Source organism: Drosophila suzukii, chromosome X (genome assembly GCF_043229965.1).
Source record: "Drosophila suzukii chromosome X, CBGP_Dsuzu_IsoJpt1.0, whole genome shotgun sequence".
NCBI classification, from domain to species: domain Eukaryota; kingdom Metazoa; phylum Arthropoda; class Insecta; order Diptera; family Drosophilidae; genus Drosophila; species Drosophila suzukii.
This window is the reverse complement of record NC_092084.1, coordinates 8774912-8799602: the sequence shown is the minus strand read 5'-3', so window position 1 is coordinate 8799602 and position 24691 is coordinate 8774912. Positions and strand designations below refer to the sequence as shown.

The following is a 24691-nucleotide window of genomic DNA, read 5'->3' as shown; positions in this document are numbered from 1 at the left end:
TTGCAAGGATATGGGATGAGAAATGTGGGATGTAGAACGTAGAACGTAGGATGTAGGATGTTGGATGTTGGATGTTGGATGTTTGGGTAAACGGAAGAGGCACGTAACCGTCTGGTGGCACTAGGCATTCATAACTCCAACTCCGGACCATCGGTGTTTGTGCAGCGCACTCTTTACAGGACGCCCAGAAGTCCATTTGCCAATTCGTCAGCTTGGACTCTCGGCCCCAGAGATATGGGATCGACTCATTCTGGCCTAAGCCCCAACCCAAATCAGAACCGTGTGCATCCTTTTGTCTGTTTTTCAATGGATACCATTCGAAGAGCCAGCACTGTGGACACTTAACTAGGTCTTTAAAAGGGCTTCCAAAATTTGGTAAGGCAAAATAAAAGAAAAACATTCCGAAATGACTTTCTAACACTTTCTGTAATTAATTAACTGGACTGCACTGTCGAACAAACATTCTACATATATACTTTAAATGCCTGGTATTCATGTGATTTATTTTAAAGCTTCGGGATAAATGAGTTATATTAATAAAGATTAATTCAATGAATTTCGTTGTGTTCTATTTTGAATAAACGGAATAACTGCAACGTTTGCTGAAATTTTATCGAAATTGGAAAGTTTACTTAAATGCATATAAATTGTTATGCATACTGCATGATTTGCTGCAATTTGTCTGTGCAACCTTTCGCCCATTTTTTATATATTTTATATGTGCATACCAAACGTACGTTTTCCTCTTCATTATTTTACATGTGTTTCCACAGCTTGTCTTACACAATTTTAATTTGCCTTTAGTTTTCGGTGGTCGCTTCTCCGTCTATCTGCCTCTCTTTCCCGCATCCGCTTCGGTCTAGCTGTCTGTCTCGCTCTACGTATTCTCTATTTTTGTTATTCTGTGGCAACTCTGGCACATGTTTGCTAAATTATGCACAGTGCAATGCGCTGACGCCTTTGGACCTGGACAACAAACTGATACACAAAGAGAAAAATTGTGAAAATGAAAAAATTTAAGGAAAAAAAATGTTGGCTTCAGTGGTATTTGAACCTGGCCCTTTTTACATCAACCTACTCTGGTTAATTATTATTTTTTGATTTAAGTCTGAAAAACGACTAAAAAAATAAAACTGGAAGGAAAAATCGTTTTTTTGACCAAAATCTGAATCTCGTATTTTGGACTAAAATCGGAATCGCATTTTTTTGCAGTTTTTTGGCTGCTACAGAGAAAATAATCATCAGATTGAGGAATGTCATACCTCGTTAAGCTCGTTGCTTAATTTCCTGTCCATTGGCATTCAAAGCTGGAAATTTTTTATTTTTCGCATTTTTTTGCAAAAAATGACGATGCACCCCATTAAAAAAAATCCGAAAATTGGTCAAAAAATAAATATTCCTTAAAGTGATTGGGATCGTTAGCTTAGGAAGCAAGCTGCTCAGAACAGTCGGTCTTTCAGCTGTACGCCTTGATTTGGCTAAACTAGGTCTGAAAAACTACTAAAAAATGAGCACTTTTGACCAAAATCTGAATTACAAAAAAATATATAGAATTTCTAAGTTCGTATTTATGTTTCTAGTATTATTGAACATTTTTTTTGTTCTGTGTACTTTTCCTCTGTGTTTACCAGGTGAGTTTATATGCATGTGGAGTAGTTTCTGGTGTTTTGTTGTGGCACTTGAAGCGAAGTAAACTTTAAAAGTGCCTAAAAGGCTTTTTTACCTTTGTCTTGCCTCTTGTTGCTGCACTTTTTAACTGCACATTTCACTTTTATGCATTTGTTGCCTTTGTTTACACATTTTGTTAGTCTCTCTCTAGCCTTTTTTCCATGCATTTTAGTGTGCAACTCACACCGCAAAATAACAACAATAACATAGGGACAAATTGGTTGCTTAAAGAAATTTACTTGCCACCATGAGCAGGTGCACTTGGAAAAACAGGAATTCGAAGACCTTGTAGGTTAGATAAAAATATATTCAAAATTTTTGTAAAAAATATTGTTATAATTGAAGTGGTTAAATCATAGGTTTGTTCTGTTTTCTTCTTATCCAGGTACGTTCGCAATTTCTTCATTAACTGTATGCATTTTTTTGACTGCTGCCGGAGGAAGGAGTTCATCTTTAAGTAAACACAATATCCTTGTTGCTTTCTGTCATTTCGCATCAGTCTCCATTTCAGGAATACTTTTGGGTGCTGATGCCTGAACATGCATACACATATATAAACATGCCTCTACATATCGCATTCTTTTTTCACAACACATTAAGCAAAGCCATCCACTTCAGCCTAAATGACGACACGAGTTGCATACATATACTATATCTGTATGTAGGCATATAGCCTATTCTTTCTCTAGGCCCCCACCGTCTCTTTCTCCAGCACCTCTTCCGTCTCTTTCTGCGAGTAAACAAGAGGATTTACGGCGGTGGGAGAAAGACAAGGAGGAAAAACAGAGTTTAAAAAAAATAAAAACAAAAAACATTGCGACAAAAAGCTGGCAACAACAAAAACCATAGTTTGCAATTTTTCAGCTTACCTTCTTCTGCTTCTTATAGTGTTTTCCTCTCACACTATTTTTTCCGCAGCAAAAGAAAATGCGAAGAAGTAGGAGAAAAGTGCACGGAGGGAAATTGTATAGGGGATTAATGACACAAATTAAAGAATTTGTTTGTTCTCTCGGAAGAATCGGGTATCGAACTTGGTCCTTAATGACTTTCTTGAAGATAGGATACTGATATAGGATTTCTGTATCTGTATAGGAAGTAGAAGAAAGGGTTTTTAACTACGCACGTTTGGCCAAGTGTGTGTCTCGGAACTGTTCTCCAAACCCTTTCCATTGCTTTCTTCAACAAATGCGTTTCTTTTTTTTTGTCTCTTTCTTTCTTTTTTGCTGCCCCCTCCTTGTTCGACACATGTTGGGCTTGCAGCATTGCCACTGAAAACAGCTTTGGCGGCTTTTGTTGTTGTCATAAAAAAAAAGTCTTTGTTGCAAGTGAATGCGCTACATTTGCGAGGCAGCCAAAGAAGAAGGAGCCGAAGAAGAAGTAGAAGCCCCACTTCTCCCATTCTCACTCTATATGTACTACTCCACAACACCTCTCTCGCTCTAACCAATATGCGGCCTCATCGCATTTCATTTTGTTGGCCAGAAACAATTCCACACACATTTTGCTTAGCTTTTATACTGCTATTATGCCCCTGAAGTTTCCGTAATGGGGTATATTAGTTGTACCAGTAATTGGGGTCTTAAATTAGTGATTTATTAGCAAATATACCTCTCTGAAATTTTCTGAGATTATAGTAATTATTAAAGGGCTTTATAACAATATCATAACTTTATATCTATCAATATATGGTACTATAATACAATCAATGGTACTATAATAATATCAATTCTTCTCCCAAAATTTCCCTTTTCAGACTCTATTTTATTAGTTTTAATTGTTTTTACAGAGCATTTATATAGTTTTAACTCATAGTTCCAACTTCCTGGAATGTTCTTGTGTTGTTTTCACGTTTTTTGCGTCACAAATCGCGAAGAACACAAAGCTGAGCCAAGATGAGACAGCTATAGGCTAAAGAACAGAGACAGGACGATGAGGAGAAATGAGGTGGAGAGAGTGATGGTAATGGTAGAACTTGTTTTACTCGAGAGTCCCTCCATGGTCACAACCGAAACACTAAAAAGGTAGGATGCGAACTTCCTAGTAGGGAGAATAGTTCCCTATTTCCATTCTTTCTTTTTTTTTTGCCATAAACTATCTTGCAGAGCGTGAGGAAGCGAGAGAGAAGAGTGTGCGAGGGGGAGGGGGAGATGTGATGACAGCTAAAACCGCCAAAGTGACTGAAAGCGCGAACGTTGCGGCATGTGTGACAACGCCAAAGAGCAGCTAAAGAGATTTGCATTTGTTTTTATTTTTCTCCTCTACCCGCTGCTGTTTTTTTGTTTTTCTTTCTATTTTTTTTTTTTTTTTTTTTTTTTTTTGATGCCCACTTGCAGCTTATGCAAAGTGCACGGCTCTTGGGTGTCGTTGCATAGATCCCCATAAATGCGCACAAAAACACAGATGCCATACCGTGTGTGCTGTTGTGTGTTTGCTGCTCAAATGTGCATCAAAATGCTGACGACAACCCTAGGCATTGGGGACCCCCCCCCCTCCCCTCTGGAAAAGGCCAAAAAACCAACGGCGATTATGCCTGAAATCCCCCACAAACAGTTATTTTTAGAAGGGTCCTTGCGGGTAGTTGAGGTCTCCCTATGTTTTTCCTTTGTTTTAATTCTAGTTTAATGATTTCCTATGGGTGTTTTCTACCCTCTTCTACCGATTGCAAATGTACACCAATCAAAGGTTTGGATCAGTTTATAATCAGGGTCACCAGCTGTGCAAAAAGTTAGCGTCCATGGGGTCCTGTCTTTTAAACAGCTCCCCGTTAGCCTTAATTTGCCAATTAAGACACAACAAACAATGCATATATCCCTGCCCCAGAGTCTGGACATTTCACGACTAATTTTACGAATCCGGCTGCCATAAAACACAAGCTTGGATTTCGAGGAAAACGGTCGGAGACGAGCGCACGTGGGACGTGGTGGAAATGCCCCCAAAAAAAAAAAGATAGAAAACTTTATATAGCCCCAGCTTACATACCCTTGCTTGTATTACGTAAAAATGTAATACTTATCTAACATATGATATATTTAGTCAATATATTTTTCCTAATAAAAATCTTTTAATATGGTATATATTACTTGGAAAATTTTCAATTTTAAGAAAAAGAACACTATCTTGAAAGATGTACCTGGATATGTATTAAATATACTAAACCAAGCCCCACTTTGCATACTTCGGACTCACATTTGTAAGGGTATAACCAACAAGGCCGAAGGACACAGACGTCCAGCCAAAAGTAAGTTCATAACATTTCTTTTTTTTCGGCTCATTTTTCGGGGGCAGAACAATATGAAACCGATACTCGAAACTGTCAAATGCAGGGCGTTGTGGCACGGGAGGAAGCATTACGTGTACCTGGGCACTGGGAACTGGGGAACCGGGGTGTCAAGGAACCAGGGAACTGGGATCCCGGGACTCTGGACTTTGGGCACGCCCTAAAGCGCTCAAAGGATTACGCGACGGCCGCCTGGGAATGAAAGTGGGTGTGGAATCGGGATTGTGGGACTCTGGGATTCGCGCAAAAGGAAAAGACCCTCAGCTGGGTGTGGGGGAAACCTCATAAAAGTTATTGTTTTTCTACTTCATTATCTTTCAAAAGCGCGCACGAGCAGGAGCAAAAAAAAAAAAAAAGTGTTTTCGTTTATGGTTTCGTTTTACACTAAGCCCCCTCTTTTGCTTTCAGCTTAGCTGTCAGGCGTTTTGAGGGACAAGTGTTGTGTGTGTTTTTGGAAGCCGAACGGACTGCGAACTGCGAAAGGGGGTTACGAACCCACAACCAACAAACCCCATTCCCCACCACCGAGGGCATATTATAATTCCCCTCACGGCGGGCATTAGGTTTGACACGCCTAGCAGGTGGCACCTCGCAGTCCCCGGTCATAATAAAAATGTGTTTATAGAGGATTATTATCCCTATTAAATTCAGTTTTGTCAACAAACTGGTAACTGATTTCTTTCATTTAGCAAATTAACTTTACTTGGAAGATAAATATCGTAGGGAGTAGTTACGTTTTCTAACTTATAGATACAAATCGCCAATCACTCAAAGTTTCTTTAATTAGGGGAAACCTTTTTTTTAGGATTTTATTACACCATAATAGCATTCGCCCTGAATTTTTCTTAATTTTACATTTTTCTAGAAGAAAATAAACTTAAAATTTGTTAGATTCAGGGCAAACTTTTTTTTTGAGTGTGGGATAATAAACAAAATTCAAAATACCCCATCCGTAGGTAGTTTAGAACTTGTAAATTTGTTTTTTATATATATATTTTTTAGTGGTTCTAAAGAGGTTTATGGAGCACCGAGATTGGTCTTCCGATTGCAATTTCGTCGGATGAGATTTATCTGGGGTGTTACGAGCGTCGTTTCTGGAACTCAACTTTCTCTCCTCTTAGTCACATTATGATATCATGTTTGTAACTTACCCAGCGCATGACACTGTAGTATCTTGGTGCTGCCCTCGCTGACAATCGACCCCGATGACGATGGATGCGTGGTGAATCGAGGGGCCTGGAGCTGCTGCTGCTGGACGAGCTGATTCTGATTCTGCTGCTGCGGCTGGGGATTGGCATCTGCAATAAGGGAACAAAAGCCCAAGATGGGGACACTTTTAGTTTATGTTCAAGGCACTCGAGGAATTTAATTATGGGGTTTATTGAATTAAGTGTTGAATTTGTTTAAGAGTAAGCTAGAATAATTGTCAGGCTGCAGATAAAAAATTAGTTTACCATTTAAAAAACGTTTTAAGAACATAGCAACAACCAAGACCTCGGCATTTTCCATAATTTTATACACGGGCAATATTAAAATCCGCAATCGACCTGAATCGAACATTAACCGGATTTACTTGAAAGCTTCGCACCCCAAAACGTTTCAGAGGGCCGATTTGTACAGCTTTAGCTGGTAAAAACCGAAAGGCTTAAAGATGAAAATATTTGATTTATGGCAGTTCAGAGAGCGCGGCAAAAAAGCGGAGCGGAAAATCCGTACACCAACCTGAACCCGCACTCATATATATAACCAATCCATATCCATAACCATATCCCTATCCCAATCCCCACAACCCAAACAGGCGAGATCGATTGCACTTGCATTTTATTTCACCATTTCTGGGAGTTTTTTTTTTTTTTGTTTTGGTTTTGCATTCGACAAAAGTAAGGTTGCTGGTGGAACTACAACAATATGGCGCTGGGGACAACAATAAATTGCAGCTTTAATAAATAAAAACATTCGCATATTATTTCATTTTGCGTAAAAAATATTAAAACACATTCCCATTCCTGTACTTCTATTTTTATTTGCATTTTTATTTAATTTGGCCACGCAAATCGAACCCAAAACTGAAATCGAGAAGCCCAGGGAAATGAAACAAAAGGAATCGGAATCGGAAAATAGAAGGCTTCACAAAACGAATGTCCAATGCCCTTCGGTCAGAAATGAGAATCTGTTTATTTAAAAAAAAAAAAAAACACATTTTCGATTATTTTTTAAGGGGAATGGGAAAACATATTAAATAACAAAGCTTCGACATATTCGATAAGTTTCCCTTTCACAGAGAATTATTGATACCCAAAATAATGACAGCAGTGTTTTTTCAACCTTACAACTTTCCATTCTCCTCGTATTATAAATATTTTGTTGTTCTCACTGGTTTGTGGGATTATAAATTCGTTTTCAATGCAAACAGAACCTGCCATATTTTACACTCCTCTATTTTTTTTTTTTTTTTTTTTTTTGGGATAACGAAGTACACGGAAACACAGAAAGAGGGAGCGGGTGAATATGAAGCATATATAGAGTTGAGTAAATTATTTTTCATAAATATTGGCCATTTGTATGCATAGATACTGTGCTACATGGTGTAACAATGATATCAAGAGCAATTATCAAAGGAGGCAAAATTTGCATTCATCGAGGCATTCGCCAACTTGTGAGTGTGTGAGTTCATGGTGGTACTGAACCTCCGATTGGTGGTGAGTAAATTATTCGGGATATAGAATAACATATGCATGAGATACTGGACTGCATACGTTTTCAGCTACCAATAAACACAATTTAATTGGCATACATTCACATTCCAGTGGCAAAACATCAAAAGGGAAGTCCGATTTTATGGGCCGTAAACAATTTGGTACTTCAAGCACAGCGATAGTCCCCACAAATTGCTCCAATACTATACTAATTAGTTGAAAGTTAATGTTTTTCGATATAGTTACACACATATATTAATTGAAATTATGTTATAAGATTCATGTTTGTTCTTGACTTGCTTTCCAATTTGTGCATTGGTCAGTTTGCTCAGCTTAAGGATAAAAAATAAACTGAAACAGGAAGTCGAAAGGTTGAATTGCACACGTAAAACATTCCGAAACCCTTAACTTTTGTTCTCGAGCACAACTGTACTTCTAATGCCACTGAAAGTGTCGTGTTGACAGCTCATGGAAAACAATCTTGAAACCGCTAAGGATGCCAATCAATTGGTTAACTGCAGCTTTTTGCACCCCTTGCACACATGCTTGTTGATCTTTGTCGTTTGTCCATCGAGCGAATAATGCCGATTTCTATGGTGATGATGCTGATGATTATCGTGATGATGTGATGACTATGACGATGATGATGATGATGATGTTGGCTAGGTGATGATGTTTCCTCTTGTCCCAGTGTTAGCAAGTGGGTGCTGCTGTGTGTGCTGCCACTTGGCTGGCTGTTGACTGTTGGCCATTGCCTAGTTGTTCCAGTTGTTGAGCCCTTGTTTGGTTTCAGCCCGAGTCAATGACGCTTTTGCCACAGGCCACCGCCACCGACGCCCAGAGGCGTTGACACGATGACCAACCTCCTCTAGGGCACTGAGCCAAATGGAACCACCTCGATTTTAAAATGCTCGCAAAAAAGAGAGATAACCAACGGGGAATAAAAATCTGTGGGGTTTTTAAATCTCTATTGAAGGTACCTAAAAGTATGCTGTGAAAAAGTGAACTTTAAGTTTTCAGAAGAGTAAAATAAATTGTTGCCTACTTTTAGGCACTTTTTAAAGTGATTCGAGTTAGATACGACAATTCTTTTTCATTTAAGAAAGTTTCTATGTTGCATAAGGAGAGAACAGTTAAGAACTCATATCCTTTTGATAGTACCCCCACTGGCTAAATATCTATTTCAATCAAATATATGATTAATTAGTATCTGTGCACTGTTCTCCCCAACTTTCTCCCTGTGCTTAGCTGGCAGGTGGAACACACCGAGTTGTCCTGCTGCCATCAAGCAAAGCAGGCGTTAAATTGCCATCATTGGTAAGGGGTGGACATGGGAATGGCAAAAGGGTTTTAGGGGGGGGAGAGGGTCGGTTGACGAGTTCCACGGGCACAGAGTGGGGGATCGAGACGAGGTGCATTGCCAGCCATGGAATCTCCACGTGGCTGTCTCTGGCACGCTCTTTGCAGCCCGGGCTACGAGTTGAGTTTGCTTTGCTTTGGTCAGAGCTTGGCTATATGGATTTGCCCTCCTCCTCCTCCTCCTCCCGTTGGCTTTTGTGGTTTTCTGCGCATGCGCAGCCCACCGCGAATTCCATTTTGCATGGCTTCTCCATATATTGGACATTTGATATGCTGCTGTGGCAGTCGGACAACCTTCTTCTGCTTCTTATGCACATGTGCCCCCCCTCTCCCCAGAGGCCAAAACTAAATGTGCACAGGGAAAAAAGGCATAATCAAACTGTAATCAATAAATTGTGAGCTTAAACAAGTTGTTTTTCCTTTTACACCCCACACAAGCCCACTTAAAATATTACCTAAAACCTTTTGGGATATATTTATTTATAAGCAAAGGTAGCCTCGACATATCAAATCTCCGGTTTTTTGTCGGACTCAGACAGCTGCCTGTTTTTAGTGATGCGCTCAATTTGCAACACGCACTCAAGTGCTGCAGGCCGACAGGAAACTGTGTCAGTGCCCCAACTCCCAGCACATCCAACATGCAACACATGCTGCATGCAGCAATTGCAGCCACTAAAGCAAACCCGCAGCAGCAGCCTCGGCTTTTGTTGCTGCATTTGTTTGCCCAATGATGCAAAACACACACATCACATATCGCACAGAAACACACACACACACACAATCCCTCACACAGGACACCCAAGGAACTTCCTCATGCGGCAACTCAAGTTAATGATAAAACAGACACATGCTGCTAATGTTGGCTGTGGCAATCGGGTTCAAGTGGGCGTGTCTCTGGGTGGTCACCGGGGTCAGGTCACCTCCTTGGTGACGGAAAAGACCCTAAAACACACTCACACTCACACATCACACTTGAATCTGATATCCTTTTCGCATGAGGAATAAACTGAAGATGGGTAGTAGGAAGCTATGAGATACCAAAATGTTTGTAGGGGAAGTTATTTGAAATGCCTCAAGATCCTGCTGATATCCCTGGATAATATTGAAAAAGAATAGTTTCTTGAATAAGAATTTGAATACTAGAAAGACAACATTATTTTACATTAATATTTGCTAAGTAAAAATATGTTCTTCCTGTTAAACCACTCATAATTCTAGTTCCCAAAAAAGGAAAACCTTTCTTTAATGGAAAATCCAAGCTGTTACTACTCAAATTTCCACTTGAATATATTTTTCTTTTCTAGGTTTTCCCTTTCGTTGAAATTATCCCATCCAAATCTGAAACATTGATGACTCACACAGCCCATAGATCAAGTTACATGGCAGTTTGTTTCGGTTTCTGTTGCTTTTGCTGTTGCTCATTTTTCGTTGGGCTGTTTTTTAAAGCGTTTCGAGAATGCCCAGCTCGTTTGCCTAACCGTCAATCATTCCATTTCAACTATACCATACGACCCGGGGAATTTATCCAAACCCCATTCCATTCCATCCTGCATTCAACTTTCGAGAGAGTCTCTCAACTAATTTTCATGTTGTCTGCACGCGGGACACGGCACATCAATCAAACTTTAACCCGCACAAACAATTCGACTTGATTTCTTTGGGTTAGCTGTTCCCCCGACTTCCTCACTCGCTTTTCTGACACTTTTTAACCCACATACTTATATCGCCTACATTTTCCCGGCTAGGAAAAATAGTTTCCAGAATGGTAAACTTACAAGTGTAAATAAATTATGCTAGGTGGTAACTTTTGGCCAACATTCTCTTGAAACTTTTGGTGGCTTTTCCAGATTCTCAACTTTGTGCCGGAAAATATTTGCTTTACTTAGAAATGTGTGTGATATTGTATGATTGAATTTAAGTTTTACTCGGGATTCTTAGAAAAAGGATTATTTCTAAGTACTTTCAAACAACCGAAAAACCTTAATTACTTTAATTATTGTTATTTTCCACTTTTCCGAATTCTACAATATTTTCGGGGTAGCTTTCTCGTAACGCCCCTATAAATGGGCGGCACAACGTGTACATGTTAATGATGCCATTCAAGTTGCCTTCAAATATAGAAAAGAACAATGGGACCGGGGATTAAGGGAACCAAAAGATAAATGGGCAGCAAATTTTCAATAATAATAAAAACGTTCACCCCAAAAATAGTTTCAAGGGAGAGGAAAATTTTCAGTAATTATAGACTTCACAACTGAAGTGCGGGGTGTTGTTTTCCCCGGGGGTTGTGGCTGATTTCCCCGAGTCAAAAAACCAAATAATTTATACAAAAAAGTGGCCGGTAGGGAAAACTCCCAACTCCCTCACCCAAAACTCTCTTTTCACCCGGCTAAAACCACATGTGACGCCTTAAATTACTTTAAAGCGTGCTGTTTGTGGGCAAGAGAGAGAAGGCTAGATGAGAGGTGAAAGAGACAGCAAGACAGAGAGTGGCAATTGCTTTGTTCTTCATATATTCCCAGAGTTGAAACTATGAAAACATGGAATTACTGCTGGCTTTTGGGACCGAGACTTCAAGTTACGCTTGCAAAACGAAGAAGAAAAAATTAATTATACAGAAATAAAAAAAAAAATCCCAAAAATAAACAAAGTTCTGGTTTTGTATTCTCAAGGGAGACTATGATTTTCCATCTATATTCTTACAGATGTGTGCGTGTGGTTTTTTTTTGTGTTATTGAGATCTAATATCTTTTGCAAGATAAATCTCTAGAGGACTTGGAAAAATGTAGTGTTTTGATATGCTTTATACATAACCTTCAATGGAAGGTGGTTTTGTTATTTTTTAGAAATTCAAGGGTATTTAAACAACAAGAAACAACTGTCATCGCCTTTTCATTTCATTTCCCCCGCTTTTTTCCCCGTCTTTTTGTTTTGTCCAGCTGACATTTTTGTCGTTTATCAAAAGGAGTTACCCCAAACACCCCACAAATAGTTCCCTATTTCACGCGATAGTTTTATCTTTCCCGGGTTGCCCCCCTCTAGCACCGTTTTCCTCAATATTTTCCCAACATCCCCTTAGTTTTCCTGGCCAGCAGCCGTCGTTGACACGTCTCATAAATTTCATTGCTGTCGCTGGTCCGTCGCCTAATCCGCGTTCTCCCTCTCGCTCTCGCACAGAGTGTTGTCTTGCCGTCCTTGTCTGTCTGTCGTGTCACGTGAGAAATTGCACTTATCACTTGTCCTGTTCTATTTTCTATTTTTTTTTTTTTTGCCCTCTCATTCCAGCCTTAAATTTATTCCGTGATTTTCACTTAAATCCTTTGCGGCTCCGTTTACGCACGTATTACTGTAGTACTGGGGGGTTTTTGAAACTGCGGCCAGCGAAACAGGGGTTAAACAGGGGGGCTGGGTTAGGGTTAAGAGGGAGGTGTGCCCAAAGGAATTAAGACATTATTCAAACACTAATTCCTCGGCTCAACTGACTTTGAACTATTGTCGGCCGAATACAAGAAAAAACCATTCCGGAATCAATGAAGCCTGCAGCCAAAAGACGATCAACTTGAAAATCCCCATGGGCGTGGGTGGGTGAAATTTTTGTGGGGGGGCCAGCAGGATGCTTATTGAATCCCAGCAAAAGTTTCGAATTCGACAAATGGCCAAACTGAGAGAGACTAAACAACAACAAGGAGGCGCAAAGGGAGTGTGGTAGCAAAACTATTAAAATGACATTTCGGGAAAATTCTTGGCACTCTACAGGAAAATTGGGGGAGACAAATGGGTAGCTCTTTCTGCACATATAGGCCGGGAAGTCTGCCAAAAACTGTTCCACTTGACTCGAAACAGAATTAACTGAACGGAATTTACACAAAGGAAAGCTAAAATAATACAATTAAATAAAAAGCGAAGAGTAATTGCACTTTATAAAAAAAATCTAAGAGATGTCTAGGTATAAATATATTTATCTTCTAATTCTCAAGTAAAATTAATTTATATAGATGGTTTTTGAATTTTCATAACAAAGAAAATTTAAGAATACATTAATCTTTTCTTATGTTCCATTGATTATAAAATGTAAGTTCAAGACAAAACAATGAAATTAAACTGACTTAATTAGTTTATAATCCAAAATCCCTCAATTTTAAACTTCAAACAAAAAGTGAATTAAATTTAAAGCCCTGATATAGAACCACACAAATCGTCTGATCTATCGGCTATGCCCCAAGCCAAAATGGCATGCCCATATATCTCCATTGCTGGGCATACATATATGTATGACTATGACAATGAATTGCCCGACAACTCGAACAAGAAAGTTCAAAAAACTTAAGTTCAGAGTTTATTGATTTTCACGTTGTTTTCCTACTTCTTTTTTTTGAACTTTTTCTCTGCCCCCTTTTTTTTGGAATTTTTTGCCCTAGACTCGGATGATGCTGGAAAGCATTTAGTTTGCCATTGGGCTGGGAAGTTGGACTGGGAAGAAAGGGGATCCCGGGGGTCTCAGGCGCAGTTGTAAAAATATTTTTTGCGCTGACATTGTTGCTGACCAAGAGGCAAATGGCCATTGGCCATCGTTTTTGTCGTCGTCTTTTTTTTTACCAAGAGGGGAAAAAACACTGTAGCTGTTACTGAAACCTGCGATAAAAATAACCTACGAAAGATGTTTGTTTGCTGTCTCGATTCGTAATGGATTTAGACAGGCCCGTGTAGCTGGGATTTCATTGTCAAATTTTTTTAATAATAATAACATGTTTTGATTTTGGCATTATTCGGTTTTTAAATTAGATGAAAAACCCCTTTAAAATCAGTAATCCCAGCTTATTTATCTATTTTTGTTTAGGGATTTTGCTGCTTAATCGAGAGACTTGAAGGGAAAGCTATAGACAACAAAGTATTTACACATTGTTAAACACATTGCACAAATTTTAATTGATTTTTTTCACAATACGCCTATTGTATATCATTAGCGATATCAAGTAAAACTAATTGAGAGCTTTTAGATTTCTAATCTGCATAAATATTCATTAATACCAGTTCGGTTCATAAAATTAATTTACTCTGATAATTGCATTCAAGTGCTTACCAGCTGAAAATAATTTTCCACATATTTAGAGAATGGCCTTCCAAAATTGGAAACAAATTGTATTTCCTTTCTTAATTGCACTCGACCAGGTAATTATTATTTTGCCGTGTGCTGTTTTGGAGCCGATCTAGTTATATACTTCTTTTTGTCACTACATTATATACTCCACTTTGAGTGATCCAACGACGGTGCCGCCCCTTCCTCCAAAAGATTTGCATACTACCGATAATCACTTGTTAGATGCAATTAAAACAAAAGTGAACTTTCCCAAGCTGCCGGTACATTTAGCCACATTATATTATGTGCACCGAACCAGTTCCTTCGCCTCCACCGTGGCAATTTCTCATCGCTGGATGGGAATTCACACAGGAAAACCAGTTTTCACCCGGCGCTTTTCCAGTGTGTACAGAGCAAGAAAAATGCACATAGTAAGATTTGGCCAATTCTTATATATTATCAGATACCAACCAATTTAATTGATGTGTTAAAAAAATTTCAAAACAATATTTAAAGAATAATTAAAAAGTGGATATTAATAAAAAAAAAAAGGTGTCTAAAAGTTTGCAGTGAAAAAAGCAAGTCCTCTGTTGGATGCATCTATCGGAATTTTGTATTTAAAATATATTGTTGCATACTTTTGGGCACCTTTAAAGGGAGTTTGAAGAACCCTAGTGATTTTTGTGCCTCCTTTCTTTAATTTACTCAGCAAAAAGATGGATCGAATTGAAATCAAATCGTAATTTTTCCCTTGTTATTTAAAATATATTGTTGCATACTTTTGGCCACCTTTAAAGGGAGTTTTAAGAATCCTAGCGATTTCTGTGCCTCCTTTCTTTAATTCACTTAGCAAAAAGATGGATCGAATTGAAATCGAACTGTTTTGTTCAAGTGCAGCGTATGTGCACCACGAAAAATTGGATGGCATGCAATTTTCTTTTAGTAGACTTTAGCACACGACCAGGCCATTCTCCTCCAGCTTAGCTGCCTCGGCTGTCAAGCTGCTTTATCAGCGGCTGCCGCAGCTTCTGTTGCTTCTGTAGCCCCTATAGCTTTCCTTCCTTTCCGTTCCTATCCACACTTTTGCCGGCCAAGACTCTCACTCTCGGGCTCATTATGAGCCACCACGGTGGCACCCACCGGTGGCAACAATGCACCTGACTGCCGGCGAGGAATATAAAGGAAAATATGTGGAACAGCTCTGAAAATCCGCTAAAGAAAAGCTGCGAAATTTGTGCCAAGCAGCAACAGCAACGGTGGCAACAACGGAAATCATTTGAGCATGAAGGACACACTCTGTATATGGATCGTATCTTCAAATTGCGCTAGGAAGCTCATTCAGTTCATTTTTTTCGGTAGATTTCACTAATTTGAGGTAGCACTGAAGAGGCGGGTCTTTACTAACTGAATAAAATCCATTATAATGAGGCTTTATAATGTTTATAACGAGCGAAAAGCTTTTACAGATCTATTTACCACAGCTCTAGCTCTACAAAATAATATTTAATACATTATATATATCATAATTCCGATTAATACATTTAAACTTAACCATTTTCAAAGCTTCTTTTTAATAACCTTATTAACATGATATGCCCGAATGAATTCCCATTCACTGCGGTCATATTAATGCCTGCAGTTATTCAGACTCATCCAGGGGAATCTCAAGTAATTTATGAGTGTTTTGATGCGACTTAATAAACCCAACGGTGGGTTCGTTCAGGATTTGGCACGGAAAGGTGAAGGAGTGGGTGGATGGGTGGGTTTTGGAAGGAAGGAAGCTTCTCCAGTTTTTCCCTCGACATGGTGTTGTGTTGTTTTGTTGTTCGTCGTACGTCGTGTGTTGTTTATTGCGCTTTTATTTTAATATGATTTTTCCAGCAATTGTCATTGTCTGTTCACTGTTGTTCGCCAGTGTTTTCCTTCCTTGTTCTCCGCACTTGTCCCTTTATTTATGTAAGTTCCCCTTCCTTTCTTCGCCCAGACAACCTCTCAAAAAGCTGTCAGTGTTTCTTGGCTGGCAACACATGGAGCAACCTTCGCCATCTTATTGGGATTGGGATTGGGATTGGGATTGGGAGTTACTTGGACTTGGACACGAGAACTTGGCAACATGGTGGTGGAAAGGGGGGGGAAGACCCTCTGCGTCTTGTCTTGCCGTATTTGTACTTTAAGTAGTTCAGTTTGGGTTGGTAGCTTCTCGGAATTATATGTTACATATAAATAATTTTTTACTTTATTGCCGCTTGTTGTCTGCTACTGTGTTTTTATTTTATTATTTCTTTGGTTTTCTGGACCTTTTACTGTCAGGGATTTTTTGGCGTAGCCAGCAGACAAGAAAAGTCAAATTAGTTGCGACTTTTGGCGAGAGACAAATTGAAAACTAATGAAAGCTCAATAAAAGAAATGAACAAATTTTCAGGAGATTTACCAGTTGCTGGGCTGGGAATGGCTTGATTTTTTGTTTAGATTTTTTGGGCGCTGGGAGGTTTATTGGCTATTAATCAAATTGATTTATCGTAAATTGCTCGCATATGTACATCAAAGGTAAGACCTTGATTTTTCTGTTTTTTAGGAGAAAAACAAAAACAAGGAGATTGAAAATTATGAAAATACATTTTGTTTAATTCCTTGCATATACAATCTCATTTTAAACTTTGTGGCTCTGTGGTAATAATAATCAGGGGAATTTTCGTTTCTCATTTTGTTGCACTTCTTCGCTTCCTGTTGACATTTTCATAACCTCAAAACTTTGCTCATTGTTCTGCCGTACACCTTCTGCTTCTTCTACGCTTCTTCCGCTGTTGCAATCAAGGTCGCAAAAAGGGGGCAAAAAGGGGGCAAAAAGGGGGCAAAAAGGGGGGCTTAGAGTGGCGGCTAAAAGACCCCGCCCGAGCAACAAAACAGTGGCAAGAACAACATAATTAGCGCATTTCCTTGCAGTGTCAGAGACAGCTGCAACAGGAGAAGTGGAGCAGGAGGAGCTCCTCATCCGTGACTGAGAAGCGTGCAGGTCCCCCCTCTACGCCCCTGCCTCTGCCACTGGTACATACCCTTTCGGCACTTGAGAGTGTCTGGCACTTCAAACACGCACTCGCCCAAAGTGGAGAAACTTCCGCGGAGAAGGGAGATAGCCCGACATTGAAACAATGCCAGAGCATCCAGAGCACCAAAAGATTGGCGATGGTAGCGTGAGATAATACCCAGGTACGATAGTTGGGAGTATCTCATAGGTAGGGGGGGTTTAAAAAAGATTTTTAAGTATTTGAAAGTAATTTATGGGTACACTTGTATCCAAATTAGTTATAAGCCAAAACTTGTAACTATAGTTAGAATTTTACATAAAAATTTGGTCAGTGTAGATTTAGTTCGGATTCTGCATTGATTCTCAAAGTTATAGAGTTTTATATATTTAGGTGGATTATTTTATGATTAAACATATGGCTTTCTTATTTACTTCATTAGGAACCTTAAAATCTCTAAAATAAAAATTTACCTAGTAAACAACACTATTATTCCATCGCTAAAAAAAATCTTATAGCGTGAGTGCGGTAATGCATACTCGCATGAAATATAAACCCATCCTCCTTATTATTCCATCGTGCCCTTCCATATGTAAGTTCTTCTCCCGTTGCCTGATTATTATAATTAGGTTTTGTTGCCACCGCTCAAGCGTAACACTCACTGGGGCAGGGCATCCAAGTAATATATGGGTGGGATATATGGAAGATGGCCAGGGGGTGGGGCGAAGCCGACAGCTGCTGGCTGACTGACAATTTAGAGCTCGATTAACTCTCATACAATTTGAGACGCTCTCGTTCGACTCAGATTTCACAGCCAAGACGGAAGCCAAAATTAAGGGGGGCTGATAGGGAGGGGGGGTTTGGTGCCGTGGTCGGGGTCACCTGGCTAATCAAACAGATTGAAGTGAGCGAGAGGGAACGATGTACATACATCTATATAGCCCATCTCCATCAATCTGAAGCAGGGTTGCCATTCGTCCCCCCCTCAGAAAATGGTTGGCCCCAAATTGAAAAGAATTTAGCTTGAAGAGTCTCTCCTCGAGGCAATTGAGAAATGCAATAATGGTCAAGAGGGCGGATAGATGGACGGGGGAAAACCGCTAATTGAGCAAAGCAATTTATTTTTATACAAAAAAAAAATGAAGAAAAACCCCAAAGCATTCTCCTGCACCCTGCCCCCATTAACATCATCCTCCAATCTTTTTTGCTCATCAAAAATAAGGACGAAGGCAAGTCTAGTTTGCCAAATTGTTTGGCAAATATTGATTTAAGCAATTTGCCTGGGGCAATTAGGTTTGATTTAGATTTTGGCAAGCATTTTTAACCGTTTCATAGCCGATTGGTTGAAAATACCAAGTCCTTGCAGTTTTTCAGGTGACACTTAACTATTACCGTTTCACAACTATTTTTCAACAGATTCACCCTAACCCTCCCCAGTTAAATTGGGTTTGATTTAAAATTTGGCACATTTCAAAACATACCATTTAACCGTTTCATAACCGGTTGGTTAAAAATATCAAATTCTCGACATTTTTCTGGTGACACTTAACCATTACCGTTTCACAACCGCCGTTCCAACCGATTCACCATTATCGTTCCCATTTAAATGCTTTTTTTTCAATCACTTAGCTGTGCAAAAATTTTCCAAAGTTTTCGCAAGCACACCCAATGGATTTGAAATCGTTATGCTCGCGCATTAACCCAATTTACAAAACGCATCGTTTGCAAGAGCCCCCCGCTCCTTATACCCTTTTTCCCCTTCAATCGCCATCAAACCAAATTGCAATTGCTCTGGATTTATAAACAATTTTGCTATTTTCATTATTGAAAACGCAAGACAAGCCAAGTTGTCGGGGGTGTTAGAGCTCTATGGGGTTTTCAGGGAGGGAGTGTTGGGGTCGATGGGGCTTACGAGGCTTACGGGGAGGTGTTGCATCCGTTAGTTCTGTTCAAGCTGTGGCGGCATCTTCTTTTATTTCCCTTCATCTCCTTCAACTTTTGCCTCTTCTTCTCCATACTTGCAGCCTGCTTCTGATGATGATGATGAAATCGTCTAAAAATGTTTTTGTTTATTCCACTATTTTGGTACGGAACGGGGTTATACAATTGGATGGGGAGTAATCGGGGGAGATGGGGCCACAATTGCAGCACCAGACTCCACAAACACAAATATACCCAACCCAGGAAAAGCACACAGAAAGAAAATATGCATTTGGTTTGATTGATAGCCATTAGAAATGCATATGGTTAGGGGTTCAATTTGGTAATCAAATAAACTAGAAGATCAACATGTTCTATTATTATTATAATTATTAAGTGATCTATGTTTTTCTGTAAAAATCTTAATAAATTTAAATATTTATCCCATTTTTATGTGTGTGCATCGATAGATACAAATAAAATGCAATTGGGCGTCATTTGATTTCGAAGCCATGTGTGCAACACGTTCGCTGGTTTAAAATGGCCAAAAAGGGGGGAAAAAAGAAAATGGAGTTGGAGTTAGAGTTAGAGCTGGTTAATGCGCAACCTTAAATAACCGCTGGAAAATTCAGGCTGCAGGTCAGTCAACGGCAGTAGAAAAACGCCTCAAAAGAATGAGAAGCCAAAGGAGAAGCGAGTGGCGGCAAGAGCCAAACATGGAGAACAAGTAAATCAGGTTTTTCAGCCGTCAAAGTATTAACCTTTTGTTGGAGCCACACAGCCATTGCTGTGCTGCTGGTGAAATATTTCAGGCATTTCACGAGTGTATATTTATATATACGAGTATATATATATATTTTCCATAAAGCAGAATGAATCGGAGGAAACTCAAAAGGAAAGAGACCAGCTGGAGTCTTTCAGCTGCAGGAACCGAAACTGCAGCAGCTTAGCTCAGGTGTGCCAACAGGGGGCTGGAATACAGGTGAGTGGTGAAAAATGCAAGGGGGCAGAGCCAGGGAAAAACCCCCTTCAGACGAACGTCGAGTTAAAGTAAATGTTCAGGATTCCTATTCAAGTACCTAGGGTACATTTCGTTTAACAAAATAACGTACCTTTGAAATTTAAAACTAATTTTGATTTATTATTATTAATATATCAAACTTTTATAGAAAATGCACAGAAAACAAGTACCTGTACCTAGGTGCTAAGCAATCTGTGTACTTTTGCCTTGCCTAGGTAGTTTGAATTAGTTTTTATTCATCCTTAGTAAGATATCAAGATTATATAAAAAATGTACAGATAACTAGTTCCTGTACCTAAATACTTCAAAAGTTGTGTACCTTTCATCTTGCAAAGGTACTTTTTATTTTTATTTGGGTACAACAAATTATCACATTGCCCAACACTGGATTAAAGCCAAAGCGGCTGGAGTCTTTTTGTTACCCAAATACCTGTACCTAAATACTTCAACATGTGAACCTTTTACCTTGCAAAGGTACTTATAATTTTTATTTGGGTACAACAAATTATCACCTTACCCAACACTGGATTAAAGCCAAAGCGGCTGGAGTCTTTTGGTACCCAGTGTGGCGGCAGTGGCAAGTGGCGCGCACGATTACTCACATGTTCGACTCCCCTTCTTTTTCTTTTTTTTTCTTTTTTTTTTGCAGACCCCCCTCGCAGCCGGCTCTGCTTTTGAGGTCACTTCGAGTGGCTTATTTCCGCCTTTTTGCATGCTGCTTTTGGCTGCCTGAGAAGTTCCCTCCCCGATTTGCCTTCTTTCCGAAAAAAACCCCCTTGTCTTTGGGTCAGTTTCGACATGTGCTGCAGTTAACAACAGAGACAGAAATGGCTAAGAAAAAGAAAACAGCCAAGTGGCTTGCACCAAAAAAAACAAAAAAAAATGATAATAACAAAAATAACAAAAACAAGATGGACTGCAAGAGGACCTGGAAACTTATGCAATACATCAATCAATCAATCAACGAAACTTCCTGGGGTATTGCCCAAACTTTGTTAGTTTTAAAGGCCACTTTAGGTGTCTGCATAGATGAAGGGCCACAAATCACTCAGGATCTTTCCTGAAAGGAGATTATCTCTTCTAGAATGCAACGAAAAATTAAGACTTAAAGATTTAGCTTTATCACTTTTAATTCAGGCAACTTATGAAACTAACTAGATATGTGTATAGAATGGAATAATATTTAAAGTACCAATAGGTCTTTTACTATATGATATAATATATGATTTAATAGTGAATTTCTTTATAATTTTTCTGGTTTTAATAAATGTAAGGTATCAAAATATAGAAACTTAAAATGTTTTAAATATGTAAGTATTACTAAATTGACTTCTATCCTAAAGTGTGTTATGTTTAGTGATAAAACAGATCATAACCTAGTATATTTCTTCTGATTCTGGTTTTTTTTTTTAATTTCTTATCATTGTTTTTTTTATGAATTCAATTTTTGATCAGGAAAAGGTACCATTCTAATTGTCTTCAAAGACAGAAGTAGCTTGTGCGTTATTTGGCTTAAAAGGCACATTTTCCATTCCAAAAACAGGGTCTATCATACCACTAACTCTGACTTTATAGGGTATCGCTGGCTCTCTGGGCGGAAAAGTAGAACACACTGGTCCACACAAAGGCAATCAGAAAGCCAAGAGTGGACGCTGCAACAAATCGCCAAGTGTCGATAGCATGAACACAAGAAAAAAAAATGAAATGTGGCTGCAACACACACACACACACAAGCACACTCTCCACAAATACATTTACACATGTGGTCGAAAAGGTGAAGAGGTGAAGGGAGTGCAGTGAAGGCAGTGAACTGCATTTTGTTCAATTTGGCCTTTTTGTTTTGCTCTTTTATTTCGCTTCTTTTGTTGCTGCGCCATTGACTCTTTCCTTTCAGGCCTCTTTTGCTTTTGCTTTTGCTATGCTTTGGCTTTAGCTTTTGCTTTTGCTTTGTTAACCCGCTCGCCAATCATTTTAACCCAAATTGCAGCTCTTGTTGTTGGTGGTGTAGCTCTAGAATTGCAACAGCTACAACAGCTACAACAACTTCAACAACATGCAGCGTCAAAAACAAAACAACACAACACAAACAACAAAATAACAACCACACCCTAAAGAAAGCGAAAAGCTGCAACGGAAGTTAACTCAATTTCGTTTATTTGTTAATTTAAATTTTCATATTTCAGTTGAGCGGCTTTTGCAAGAGGAAGAAAAAAGAAGAAGATGGAAATTAATTGGTGGGGGTTGAGGGTACCTGGTACTAGTTAAAAAAAAAACAGGAAGCCAAATGTTGGGGTGGCTAAGGGGTTGGTTGGTTCCACTTCAGTGGCATTTAAAGGGAGTGTTTAAAACAGAAGTTAAACGACAGATGTTCTAAGAGCTTGGTGACCTATCGGTTGATTTTCAAAAAGTGACTGCAAAAAACAATTATTTTTAGAAAAATATATCAAATGTCATGTAGTATATAAACAAAATCTCAAGACATATAAAGAAAACAAGAAAAACTTAGGGTCTTAACGCAAAGGCCGAGGCGTAATAGATAGAGCGCCAAAATGTTACTCAACTCTTTAAAGAGGGTTTAGGTGCGCACTAAGATCCAATATGTTCCCCCAGTCGCCTCCAAAACTACACTGATAGATTCCATAACTTAGGTAGTTGGATCCCGATTTTGAAGTGGGATATCTCTTCTTTTAAATCTTTCTTTTAAAAGAGGGTCAACATTTTTGCCCGATTTCATGTCAGATTTTTTCGAATTCGCATTGGCTTTCAGAATGGTGACCCAAAACTGCACTTCCAAATTCCATAACTAGAGTAATTGGATCCCGATTTTGAAGTGGGATACCTCTATGAGTTTGTGGTCGAAGAGTCTAATAATTTGCACTTCAATTTATCTTTTTTAAGGGGGTCAAAATTTTAGCCCATTTTCATGTTCGGTTTTTCCGTAATACCAATGGTTTTCAGAATGGGAACCCAAAACTGAACTTCTATACTCCATAACTTGAGTTATTGTATTCCGATTTTAAAGGTTGATATCTCTATGAGTTTGTATTTAAATTTCCCAACAATCTACATTAAAATATTCCTTTTCAAAGAGGGTCCAAATTTTGACCCATGTTCATGTTCGATTTTTCCCAATTTCCAATGGTACTCAGAAAGGTGACCCAAAACTGCACTTCAAGATTCCATAACTTGAGTTATTGGACTGCGATTTTGAAGTGGGATACCTCTATGAGTTTGTATTTAAATTTCCAAACAATCTACATTAAAATATTCCTTTTCAAAGAGGGTTCAAATTTTGACCCATGTTCATGCTCGATTTTTCCCAATTTCCAATGGTATTCAGAAAGGTGACCCAAAACTGCACTTCAAGATTCCATAACTTGAGTTATTGGACTGCGATTTTGAAGTGGGATACCTCTATGAGTTTGTATTTAAATTTCCCAACAATCTACATTAAAATATTCCTTTTCAAAGAGGGTTCAAATTTTGACCCATGTTTATGTTCGATTTTTCCCAATTTCCAATGGTATTCAGAAAGGTGACCCAAAACTGCACTTCAAGATTCCATAACTTGAGTTATTGGACTACGATTTTGAAGTGGGATACCTCTATGAGTTTGTATTTAAATTTCCAAACAATCTACATTAAAATATTCCTTTTCAAAGAGGGTTCAAATTTTGACCCATGTTTATGTTCGATTTTTCCCAATTTCCAATGGTATTCAGAAAGGTGACCCAAAACTGCACTTCAAGATTCCATAACTTGAGTTATTGTATTCCGATTTTAAAGGTTGATATCTCGATGAGTTTGTATTTAAATTTCCCAATAATCTACATTAAAATATTCCTTTTCAAAGAGGGTCCAAATTTTGACCCATGTTCATGTTCGATTTTTCTTAATTTCCAATGGTACTCAGAAAGGTGACCCAAAACTGCACTTCAAGATTCCATAACTTGAGTTTTTGAACTCCGATTTTGAAGTGAGATACCTCTATGAGTTTGTATTTAAATTTCCAAACAATCTACATTAAAATATTCCTTTTTATAGAGGGTCAAAATTTTGACCCATGTTCATGTTCAATTTTTCCCAATTTCCAATGGTGTTCAGAAAGGTGACCCAAAACTGCACTTCTAAATTCCATAACTTGAGTTATTGGAACCCGATTTAGACGTGGGATACCTCTATGAATTCGTAGTTGAATTCTCTAATGCTCTACATTTAATTTTATCTATTACAGGAGGGTCAAAATTTTAACCCATTTTCATGTTAGATTTTTCCTTATTTCTAATGGTTTTCAAAATGTGGACCCAAAACTGCACTTCTAGACTCCATAACTTCAGTTATTGTATTCTGATTTTGAAGGTTGATATCTTTATGAGTTTGTGGTGGGATTCTCTAATACTTTGCATTATAATATATCTTTTTTAAAAGGGTCAAAATTTTAGAAAATTTTCATGTTAGATTTTTCCGTAATACCAATGATTTTCAGAACGGGAACCCAAAACTGAACTTCTAGACTCCATAACTTTAGTTATTGTATTCCGATTTTGAAGGTTGATATCTCTATGAGTTTGTGATGAGATTATTTAATATCCGACATTTTAGTCTTTCTTTAAAAAGAGAGTCCCAATTTTAGCCCATTTTCATGTCAGT

The 24691-nt window shown here is 38.6% G+C and overlaps 1 protein-coding gene across 12 annotated transcripts in view; it reads right to left on the bottom strand.

Moving 5' to 3' along the window:
• Window positions 1-24691, bottom strand: part of sdk (sidekick cell adhesion molecule) — an 85192-nt gene that overhangs the window by 27861 nt on the left and 32640 nt on the right. For all 12 annotated transcript variants that reach the window (XM_065868201.2, XM_065868207.2, XM_065868199.2 and 9 more), the window contains exon 3: window positions 6097-6243. In XM_065868201.2, coding sequence (XP_065724273.2) covers window positions 6097-6243 — 147 coding nt within the window. The remainder of the gene's footprint in view (window positions 1-6096; window positions 6244-24691) is intronic.